This window comes from Sturnus vulgaris, chromosome 5 (assembly GCF_052056855.1).
Source record: "Sturnus vulgaris isolate bStuVul1 chromosome 5, bStuVul1.hap1, whole genome shotgun sequence".
NCBI classification, from domain to species: domain Eukaryota; kingdom Metazoa; phylum Chordata; class Aves; order Passeriformes; family Sturnidae; genus Sturnus; species Sturnus vulgaris.
The window spans coordinates 54,403,572-54,415,977 of record NC_142247.1 but is presented as its reverse complement, the minus strand read 5'-3'; the positions used below and the strand labels follow the sequence as shown (position 1 = coordinate 54,415,977).

The following is a 12,406-nucleotide window of genomic DNA, read 5'->3' as shown; positions in this document are numbered from 1 at the left end:
TACAATTACTCTAAGGATAGTTATCTTTACTCACCAGGATGCTGCCTCACTCCCCAGGCAGCTGTTACCTAAGGCAAAGAACTTTTATTTGCTTTTCACTGGCCTCGGGAACCTATTAATACAGAGCAGTTGCTTGAGGGGCTGGACAAACTCAAAAACATTTGTCCAAAAGCACCTAGAAATATAGATGGCTCTTCAGATGCTCACTTTTTCTGCGGACAGCCTTTGCAGTTTAACTAGTTCCTGCACATCACAGTCTGCATTGAATCCTATAGTAGTGTATGGCTTTCTTTGATCATCTTCCTTGCATGAGCCCTGCTACCTTATGGGCACAACTTTCACTGAGCTCCAAATTTCTTTTCTCTCATGTGGTTCCATAGCAGGGGGAGTCTTCTGGGGTGGAAAGAGAAGAAATCTTTCTTTCTGAGACTGTACAGGCACTTGTGATTTACTAGTATTAACGAAGTTGTTTCCTTATCTGAAACATTTTATCTTAGTGTCTTTTTACTCCTGAAATTCACAGAGGTATGTATGCATCCCATTGGCATGTTTTCATCTTGGCATGAAGTAAATGCTCAGATTGGAATCTGACGCAGGACAGCTGTAACTCCTTTCTCACATTCAGTACATGAAAGCTGATGAAAAAAGTCTGGTATCATCCGAAAGACACTCCGTCATTTGTCAGCTTGATAGGCTTTTACCTGAAATGTGACAAAAAGCTGTGACTGAGGTCAGCAGTGCTGAAATAAGTACATCTTTCTGGGACTAGTAAAAAAACCCAACAAAAACCAACCAAAAAAACAAAAGCAAAACAACAACCTTCCCCTGCCCCCCAAAAAAATAAAAGGAAGGGGGATTGAAGGACAGAAAAACGCTTACCAAACAGTGCCACACAGCAGGAAAAAGGTAACAAGTAGGATAAGGAGGATCCTCAGTATCTCATGATAGTTAATGGTGAGGACAGATACAGGCAGGGTGCACTCAAGCTCTTCATGCCATGTAGTTCTCAGATATATCTTGTTGAGTCCTTGTATGCACTGAGATAAGCTGATGATTTGTGGTCAGAAGACAATTATTCTGTGCTTCCTAGGAGTGTACTAATTAGAGTTTTAGATAAAAAAGGTGCAGAATATCTTGGACACTCCTGTATGCCCTGTCCTCAATCTCTTCTGATCTCTTCAAATGGCTTTATATAGCAGCAGCTTCTTGAAAGACGTTTTTTTGCCAGAAGAATCATGACAACATAAATAAATGGTTTGAAAACTCTTTTAATCTGGGAATATATTGTTCGCATAGCATGATTGTGTTGCTGAGGTCTGCAGGCAATCCTGATTTAATAGAGAAATTCATGTCTACTTAAAGTATATTAGTTTTAGTAATACAAAAAAATTACTTGTGGTTGTATTTGTGGAAAAGATTTCTCACACTTTCATTCCCACTTACATCCCAGCATATGTGTCAGCTTGTCAGTTACTTTTTTTTGTGAGAGTGTGTGTGTGTAAAATGGAAAATTATAATCATGAACTCTTCTCAGAGGCATTACAAGAAATGTGCTTGCCACTACTTGTGCTGCAAAATATATTTAAAAAGTAAGAATGCCAAACTGCAATATTTAAAACCAAAATATGGACATGTAATTGATAGAATTAAAATGACCATTTTCCACCAAAGAGCATTTGATACTACCCGGTCTATAATACTGTGCAAACAAAACTTTATGCATCTATTCACACATTTTTATATGAGAAACCTAACCACCCTCTTATAATTTCTTCTTTCAATACAAGCTGTTAGCTTATACTAGATAATGTCATATCATCCTGCAACTATTTTAGTATGTTACTAGAGTAGTATTTATCTCTCAGCTGAATTTTATACCATGTGTTGATCTTTAGGGGATTGAGTGATCTGTTCGGATTGCATGCAATATCCGTTCCCTGAGCTGTGGGCTTTTTCAACTTGCTGGATTCTTCAGCTGTAGAACTGAATCAATCTTCTCTGGCACACGATATATCCTGCAGATTTTAAGATGAAACCAGTCTCTATGGATTTTTTTGAGTACAGAATGAAAAGAGGCTGGATTCTTTCAAATATGCTGGCAGCACTGAGCTTTTTGGCTACATGTAACGAACAGCAAGCTTTTTGTCTCATTCTCTCCCTCTTCTCTTCTCCTCAAAACCTCCTCCCACGTGTGGACAGAGCTGTTTCTTTTCCAGAGGTGAAAGGAACAAAGCTAAGGTGGCAGGGGAGGTTCAAAGGGGCTCGTTTTCTGTTCTTCAGCAGCTCCTTCCCCATCAGAACCTCATTCATCACATTCTTTCCCTGGCATTGATGGATGCTTCTGACAAGGCCACAGTGATAATTCCTGCCTTGCTGTAGCACCTACCTGTGAAGAAGCTCACCTACATCTCCTACCCCTCCCTGTTAGCAATGGAGTAGGGAAGGTCATTCACATAGCATTGCCCCACCTCTGGGAGGAGAGGTCAAGGCATAGGCTTGTTGAGCAGAGAATGGGCTGAGTCCTGACTGGGAGATACAAAACTGCCTTCCCAATTCTATGTCACCACAGCAGGTGACTGGCAGACTACCAATTGTAATTCTTTATCTGGCAAAATTCAAAGTTTAATCTGTGATGCAGTTGTATTACAGGTATATGTATTTTCTGATACTAGACTCAAGGTGCTGCAAGGAGAGGAGCTAGATTTCTGTGTCTTTATATTCTGGGTTGAGTTACTTGTTAGAGGGTAAGAACAAAAATTTCACCACTGTAGTATATTTGCTGAGAGTGGCCAATAGCAGATGCTGAGGGAGAGAATGTAAGGAACAAGGAAAATGTAGATTAATTTTTCTCCTGTATATTTTTCTTGAAGTTGTAGCTGAAGGACTGCATGAATCAGAGTTTGCATTTAGATCACTGCTTTTAATAACCCACTGTTACACCAACTAATTAATGATGGGGCAAATTGCTTTTTACTACTCCTGTACTGTTTATGGCTAGAGTTCAGTCTCATCTCTGAATTTTATTCATTTCAGGGTAAGTTTTATGATGCATGTCTCAGTGCTTGATGGGGGAAGAAGCACTAATAGTTTCTGTAAGGAAAAAAAGCTCTACTTGTTATTTTAAATACCATGTGCTTATGGTACTTGATCTGGTTGATGTTGTACAAGAGTGGAATGAACTGTTCCTTTCACCGAAATGCACAAGTTTAATTTTTTCACTATGCTGAGGACCAAGACATCAAACAAATTATATGCTTCTGTGCAAAATCACAGCTTAAGTTCTCGTCCATTCGCTTCAAAAATGCAAAATTGTACTGCCTGACTTGGAATTGATTTATATCAGTTTATTTCAATATCAAATTTTTTACTTTCTCCATAAGCCTTGTAAAGGGTGCCACCATAATTTGCATTACATATGCCTCAAATCTGTATATAATTTGTTTCTTTTAGCTCTCCTGTTTCTCTTTCATTCTATTTTATGCATTCATACATGAACAGCCAGAATTTGCCCTGTGGTAAGTAAGATAAATTGCCTAAACATGGGCATCAAATGCCATTTAAGATACCCCAGGGTATCCATCTGGCCTCCAGCTGCTGCCTCAGAAAGGCACAGATTCTCTGTCATATGCATATTCTGCATATCTGTGTAGATGTATCCAATATCTTAGGATATTTAAAATGTCAGTAAAGGTCTGTGTTTACTGCAACTGGATGAAATCCTGTTTTATTGTCCTAATCTTGAACTGAAACATGTAGGGTAAGCATGAAAAGAAATCTTTTCAGATTTTGAATAGGTGTAAGACAATCATTGTTTTTTAATTTTAGTAACCATATTGCTCATTATTTGAAAATGTCTGCTATGTGGAGATTGAGCAGATAATGGCTTCATTTATCACAAACCTCACATAGCTTGGTACACTGTATATTCTTTCTCTGATAGCCTGACAGTCACAAATTAACTTTTTCTAGTTCTGATTAGTTGTTTATCATTTTCTTTGGTTTTTTTTTTTTCTTTTTTTTTTTTCTTTTTTTTTTGTTTTGTTTTGTTTTGTTTTGTTTTGGGGGTTTTTTGTGTTTTTGTTTGTTTGTTTGTTTGTTTGTTTGTTTGTTTGTTTTTAATAAACCTTATAATAGCCTGTATTTACTCTTTCCATTTGTTCCATTTCAACCTTCTATTTCATTTGTCTCATCAACAAACATCTTGCTTAATTTTACAAATGACTTTTTCTTCTCTGGGAACTCTTGGTACTGAAAATTCAAATGGTAATTTTCATTCTTTTTACTTTCCTGAGAACAAGTTAATTCATGTACATCTCCGTGGTACTTTTTCCTTTTAAAAGCTGCTTAGAATGAAATTATCATTAAAAAAAATCAGAACCCTTAACTCTAGTACTTGAAACTATTTGCATGAGTTAAGAGTTTGCATGAGTTGATCCTATAAATCTGAGGAGTCTTTCCATAAAGCTGAATGCTACAAGATGGCATTCTGAAGTTTTGATATACAATTGTTAATTGTATTATGGTGCACTACATAATTGCTTGACTTCCATTCTCCTAAGCCTACCCTTGAATCCAGGCTTACTTCATTAGATTAATAGCTGATAAATTAGTTTATGTGGAATAGCTCAAAAGATGAAGACAGCTTAAATAATTTTAATTTCAGATTAAAAAAACCGGAATTAGTATCAATCCATATAAATATGATTTTATAAATAAAAGATTTGTACCTGATATCAAGGTTTATAATGAAATCTGCTCCACTAGATTTGGAATATTCTGTAAATGGCAGTTGTGAGACTTATCAGCACAACCACTTTTCTACACTTTTGTCAGGGTAGTGAAGTAACAGGGCTTCATCATAATAAATAAAAAATTAATGATTTTAATATAATAAGAACCCAAGTGTGTTGATTTAATTTAAAATATTTTTTTTAAATCAGGCTCATCATTGTTCTTAATTTAAGAACTTTTAATCACTTTTATATGCACTTGGCCAGTACTACAAATGAACTTGTGGTATGCAAGTCAGTCCAATTCTTTTCCACTTCCTGAAATGTAAAGAGAATTTCATTGGAAGGCATTGGCCAAGTGCATTCTGTAACCTCACAGGGATCTAATATTACAGCCTGCAGTACAAGAGGAGATATTTTAGAATCATGTGAAATGTAACTTGACAAAGTAGGCACATGAATGATTAGGTAGTGGCTGAGCAGCATCTTGAGAATATCAAGGTACATCTTTAAGGTTTCTTCACAAGAATGTGAATTTTTCAAGTCCACTGCTCAAAGGACCTCTACTACAACAGTTGCTTATCAGAAAGGGTCCTCCTTGGCATCTGTGTAAGGCACTGAAAATTCAAAAGGGTCCATCACAGCCTTGAATCTGATTTAAAAACCTCATACATTTCACTATTTTTTCTTCTCTAAATAACTTTTCTGGCTAGTTTAACCTGCATTTTGAAAGGCTCATAAACAGCTGAGGTCACAGAAACATTCTGAAATGTCTAGCTGAGGTGCTAGTTTAACACCCAGGGTTGTTTAATGCTGATTGCTGCAGAGTGGGAAGGAGTAGGGAGAACTTCTTTCAATGCCAGAGTATTACTTCATACCTAAAAATTGTAAATATATCCTTTGATCAGCACAGAGATACTTCTGAAACAGATCTCAAAATAAGTTAGTAACTATGTTTTTATATTAAAAAAAACCCAACCCGACACAAACAAAACCAAAAAAGATTGACACGAAGGAGAAATTAAGAATGTAAAAGCTCACACATGATTTTCCATAGTTATCCAAGATTATTGTGTAGTCCAGAAATTCTACCAGGTACTTCTGTTTTAGACATCCAGAATAAATTAAAAATTTAGTTAAAATGGTGACAAATTGAATACAATTACCATGAATTGAAATTACACATGGCAACATAACCACATATAGAATAAAATATGAAAACGTTCAAAGACATAGTTCCCTCACTTCTCTTTAGCAATTTTATTAAATGATCACTTTAAAAATATTTTTAAAATTTTAATTAGTGAAATTGGTTTTTTTTAAATGTAGCCTGCTTTCTATTTTCTATGGTGGTCTACACTAGCATTATAGGAACATTTATCCTAAGCAAAAGTAACATTTTTCCTATGATGGTTTCCAATGAATGTGTTCCTAAACGAAGCTAGCCAAGTTCATTCTCTAATATAAATACTCTATTCAAGAACTGTTTGTTGTGATTTCCCAAAGTACTTTTTATCTGAGCTGGAACTTATGTAGTCCTGGCTCACTACCTTAGGTCTTTGTTGCTTTCTGTGTTACTTTCTCTTCACGGTGTGTTAAATTTAAAAGTTTAGCAGGCAGACCTCAATGCTCAATAAGGGGAGCATTTAAATACTCTGTCTTAAACCTGAACTACGATGCAATTCCCTGCAATGGTGATGATAGAGTATATGTGGCAGTACGAGATATCAAGAATGCTCAGTTCTGTATATCTGGTTGTCAGGAAAAGAGACACTTGTGTACTTCCCTAGCATTTGTTAGAATGTTGTATACTGAATCCAGGTTTGCCTCGTCACATGGCATTGGTTGTTATGGTCAGCTACAGTGTTTTTCCACATGGTCTATTATCTGATCTGTATACAGTGTTAGTCAGTTTTTCCACAGAAGTATACACTTTAATTGATGGACTATCCAACAAAGTATATTTTCTTAGAAAACCTTTTCAATTTGAGGACTCTCCGTTCTTAGATGCACTGTTCATTCAGATCATTCACCAGAGCATATTTTTCTTCAGATGAGATTAACGTTTTGTAAGAAAACTAATTAAACCTTGGTAGTTTGTTTATAGCCTTGAGGCATCTAGTTTCTCTTACACTTTCATTCTGTCCTTACATTTTCAAGACTCCTGCTACCATCTTGCATTCATTATTTTGGGAACCACTGGTCAAATCCACAAGTTTTCTTCAAATGCATTTAACTTTGCTTTCCTGGTTATGCAGCTAATGATTTATTAGCACAATCCAGTCATGCATGTCTCAGAGTTCGTTAAATATTTCATTCCACAATGGACATAAAGTAATAGTCTCCTTGTTAACAGAATATACAAGTTATGGCAGCATTGCTAGAACACAACCAAATATACTTTAGAGCAGGCAGTGTGACTGTTACTGTACTTTCTAAAATTTGCTTTTTAACAAAGGGATGGTGTTTTTTTCTCAGTGTTAGGGAGTGTAAATCTTCTGTGACTTATTCCAGATTTTAGAAAGCCTATTTTTTTTTTAACTTGACAAAGGTTGTTTGACTTTTGCTGCATGAGAAAAATCTTGCTGGACTCAGTTGGAGAGGCTGCTGAATTTAGCAAGTTGCTATGTCCCTGTTGACTGTGGTGCACAGCATGAGATGCTGTTGTGCTCTAGCTGAGAACAACACTGCATCAAAAAAGAAAGATGGTTCTAGCCTGGACTAGTCAGTCTCTTTATACCTGTGTTGTGGTTTAACCCCTGCAGCTGAGCATCACACAGGCTTGCTCCCTCTGCCACCAGCTGGACTGGGGAGAGAACAGGAAGGATAAAATTCAGAAAACAGATGGGTTGAGATGAAGACAGTTTAATAAGTGAGGCAAAAGCTGCACACATAAGCAAAGCAAAAGAACTTCATTCACCACATGCTATGGGCAGTCAGGTGCTCAGTCATCCCCAGGAAAGCAGGGCTTCACTCATAACAGTGACTTAATGCCATCTCCTGAAATGTCCCCTTCTTCCTTCTTCTTCTCCAGCTTTATATGCTGAACATGGTGTTATATGGTAGGGAATACCCCTTGGGTCAGTTGGGGTTAGCTGTCCTGGTTGTGTTCCCTCCTGACGCCTTGTTCATCCCCAGCCTCTCCAATAGTAGAGTGGGATGAAAAGCAGAAAAAAAATTGTCTGTGTGTAAGTGCTGCTCAGAAATAGCTAAAACATCCCTATGTTATCAACAATTTTCAGCATAAATACAACTCAGAGCCGTATACAACCTACTATGAAGAAAATTAACTTTATCCCAACCAAAACTACCACAAGATACTTCTAAAGCCAGCTGTATATTATAAGCTCACACTCCTACTGCTGAGCATAATAGTTTTAAGTTCCCATTGGTCTTAAGGGATACCAAGGACATTTCCTATCTATTTGTAAAAATGACAGTTTTTCCATGAGGTCTTCAAATGCTGCTGAGTGGAAAGATGAATTCTATTGTTACTATAGAGTAATGTTTGGAAGGTTACCTCCGTAGCTATGTACCAACAACAGCTGAGTATGTGTTTATTGGGTGGAAGAAATTTATTGCACCAACCTGCTGTGTGAGCAGTGAAGAATAATTTCATTGTTTGATAGATTGTAGACTGGGATTTTTCTTGCCTTTCATTCTGTCAAAAGAATTGGGAGCAAAGCATGAAGAGCTTTCCAAAATTTTCTGTTGAGTCTCTTCTATCTTCATGAGGTCTTCAGTCTTTACCACATATTATTTTTGATACTCTTCTTCCATGGTTGCTCACATCCAATTTTTGCAGCCAGAATTTTTCTGGCAGAACTGTGAAATTGGCACAGTATTTAATGTGCCACTTGTCACTCTCAAAAGACTGTTTATTTCACTGGATATAAATTTTATATGAAAGCTGTTATACAAAACAAAATGCTTTAGAGAACAAAATACTTTACAGGAGAGAGACAGACAGACATACAAGAGGAATTTATGTTGAAATCCTGGAGTGTGTAGGCTGTTCCCACTTCTACTAGCTTACTTCTGCTCGACAGGCATCCAGAATTTCAAACTTTTTTTTTTCATTCTCTGGAATCCACTTACAGTGGACTTAGCACCTGTAAGTGATACATTAACATGTGTTATACTGCGGGAATTTACTATGAACTGGCTATTCTTTTCTTGGATGTTCACATGAAGAAACGTGAAAAAATTATGGGAGAATTTTGTGGTGGTTTGGGTTTTCCCCCCAGTAAAGATAAATTTCCTCTCCAGTCACTAAAATAGAGCATTAGCATACTTGTATTTTTCTTCAATGGACCTCAATTATAAATATGATTCACCTATATATAAAATTTGGAGAAGGGGTGTAGTTTATGAAAAGTCTGCAGGAGTGCAGGTCCTTGATGTCACCTTGAGGGAATCCATCAAAATGTGTTCTAATTTGGCTGGTCTAGTTGCCAAGGTAGATGTGTAGTTTTCAATCTTTGAACATTTTGTTGATCGAAGTAAGAACAGTGTCGATTTATAACTTTTGACAGCTTCAGCAATGGCCTTTTCTGTCAGGCAGTGTCATGTATAGAGGAGAGAGCAACAAGCACAGCTGATGTACTTAATTTATTTTGATAAAATACTTTTGCATAGGTGGTAAGTGTTAGAAACAGCATACTAATGGTGACACAATTTAAACATTTGCCTCTCAAGGTCTTTTATGAGTATTGACTCCTAAGTTGATGATATTAATAATATTTTTGTACTTATGTGGTTCATTACAAGATTGCTATTTTTTGCCTACTGGCAAGTACACACATTCTAAAGTGAAATTATGTCTTTCTTCATGTCAAAAGAAATTTCTTCATTTCTGTTTTATCCTAGAATTTCCTAATGTTCTATAATACATGCACAAAACATCCCCAACCAAACAACCAAACAGCCAGAGAAAAAGACTGCAAAGAATTATATTTTAAAATTATCTTCATAGAATCATAGGGTAGATTTTGTGATGATGATAATAGCATACATTTTGTCTTTGGGAGGTTTTTGAATTTATTATCATGCTATACTTGCATTATGAAGAACCTGTTCAATTTCTAGTTAGTATTTTTTCTTTAATATGTATTTTTAATGCTTTTTAATATTTTTTTCAGGGAGTGCTGGAACACCTGTTGTTTTCAATGAAAATGGAGATGCTCCTGGACGTTATGATATTTTTCAGTATCAAATCACCAACAAGAGTACAGAATACAAAGTAATTGGTCAGTGGAGTAATCAACTTCATCTAAACGTAAGTACACTGTTTCCCTCAGTATGGTCCTGCTGAAACTGGCTGTTCATGGCTTGGATGGGCACACTGTTCACTAGGTAAAAACCTGTCTGGAGGGCCAAGCCATCCAGAGATGACAGTGAATGGAGTTACATCCAGCTGGCAGCTGGTCACAAGTGATGTTCTCCTGGGGTCAGTACTGGGGCCAGTCCTGTTTAATGTCTTTATGAATGATCTGGACAAGGTGATCAAGTGCAGCCTCAGTAAGTTTGCAGATGAGACCCAAGCTGAGCAGGAGTGTTGAGCTGCTATAGAGTAGGAAGATTGGCAGAGTGCTCTGGACAGGCTGGATTGATTGTCATGGCCAATTGCATGAGGTTCAAGAGGTGAAGTAATGAGTCCTGCACTTGGGTCACAATAAGCACAGGCTGCACCACAGTCTGGGGGCAAAGTGTCTGGAAAACTGCCCAGTGGAAAAGGTCCTGGGAGTGTTGGTTGACACAGCTGATTAGGAGCCAGAGTGTGCCCAGGCAGCCAAGAAGGCCAATGGCATCTTGGCTGTATCACAAATAGTGAGGCCAGCAGGACCAGGGCAGTGATTGTCTCTCTGTACTTGGCACTGGAGAGGCTGCAGCTGATAGAATCATAGAATCATTAAGGTTGGCATAAACATCTAAGGTTGTTGAGTCCAACCATCAATCAAACACTGCTAGTACCAGCACTAAACCATGTCCCTAAGACCACATCTACAAGTCTTTTAAATATCTTCAGGGATGGTGAATCCATCACTTCCCCAGGCAGCCTTTTCCATTGCTTGACCACACTTACAGTGGAAGAACTTTTTTCCTATTATGAAATCTAAACCTGTTGAGGCATAACTTGTTCTATCACTCGTTACCTGTGAGAAAAGACAGAGCTCCACCTGTCTACAACGTTCTTTCAGGTACTTGTAGAGAATTATAAGGTTCTCCTTGAATACTAAAAGACATTGAGATGCTGGGGCATGTCCAGAAAAGGGAAATGAAGCTAGTGAAGGGTCTGGAGCACAGGTCTTGTGAGGAGTGGCTGAGGGAGCTGGGCTTGGTTATTCTGTTAGGTAGCAGAGGAGCCTCAAGGGAGAACTTACTGCTCTCTACAACTACCTAAAAGAAAACAGTGATGGGACAGGGGTAACTACTGGAAGTTGCACCAGGGATAGTTTAGATCAAACATTAGAAAAAAATTTCTTCACTGAAATGGTGATCAAGCAGTGGAACAGGTTGCCCAGGGAAGTGGTCACCATCCCTGAGGGTATTTTAAAGATATGTAGATATGGCCCTTAGGGACATGGTCGACTTGGCCATGTTAATCCAACGGTTGGATTTGATGATCTTACATGTCTTTTCAATCTAAACTGTTCTATGGTTCTACCAATTTCATTAAGATATTGACATTGGAGAATACTAATTTGAGTATCAAATTATTTTAAATGCTTAAAAAATATTTGTTCTCTGTCAGTTGGCAGAACAAAGCACTTCCCCTCTGTTATTGAGAAGACAGTAAAAGATAGCACAATAGACTGAACCAAATTCTTTATATTTTTTAAGTCAGATGGGTTGTGTAGTTTTCAGCTCCTTCAGATGATATTTTTGAATATTTTTCTATCTGTTATTCCTCTGAGTGATTAATAAGTTAGGCAGGGAAATAATAACTCTTCCTTTAAAAAAGGTATCAGACAAAATGATGGGGACAGGTAAATTGCCCAGGTATTTCAAATAATATAAGAGGATGGAAATGTATTTCATAAAAAACAAGTTTGGATTGTAACCACTTCTGATTTAGTTAAAACATTGGAATGATGGACTACTGCAATAAAAATATTCCACTTTGCTGTTTTTCTATATGAATAACTTGGATTTGTATTGTCCCTTATTACTTCATAGCAGAAGGAATAAAAATACACAATTTACCCATCCTTAGATGGTGTTTTTAATTGCTGTCTTAATGTGCTTTGCAAGTTTTGGGGTAGTTAAGTTCCACCTGTGCATGGAATTATATTTCTGTTGAAAATTGCCCAACAAAATTCAGAGGATTTATTACATAGTATTTGTATGACAGATAGGCATCAAAGGTTAATATGAGAAATTTTTGAGTCCAAGGTACTTCTTTCTGGAAGATGATGTCTTCATGCAAAGAGAAAAAAAGAAAAATGAAAGTGATCTCTTTCCTTAGTAGATATGCAATATACTTGAGTTGTGTTAGCCATTTGGGTACCTCTGCAAACGTGAAATACCAATGTTGTTTTGCTAAAGGCTGATGAGAAGGGCAACAGTGTGAATTGATGACTAGATCCACCAAAGCGAGTTTATGCAGTGAATTCAATCAAAGCACAAAAAGAAGGTTTCAAATATCTCTGGTTTTCCATGTGAGAGGTTCCTGA

The 12,406-nt window shown here is 37.1% G+C and overlaps 1 protein-coding gene across 2 annotated transcripts in view; it reads left to right on the top strand.

Moving 5' to 3' along the window:
- GRM8 (glutamate metabotropic receptor 8) overlaps positions 1–12,406 on the top strand; it is a 313,712-nt gene that overhangs the window by 238,191 nt on the left and 63,115 nt on the right. For both annotated transcript variants that reach the window (XM_088165752.1, XM_088165753.1), the window contains exon 9: positions 9,872–10,008. In XM_088165752.1, coding sequence (XP_088021878.1) covers positions 9,872–10,008 — 137 coding nt within the window. The remainder of the gene's footprint in view (positions 1–9,871; positions 10,009–12,406) is intronic.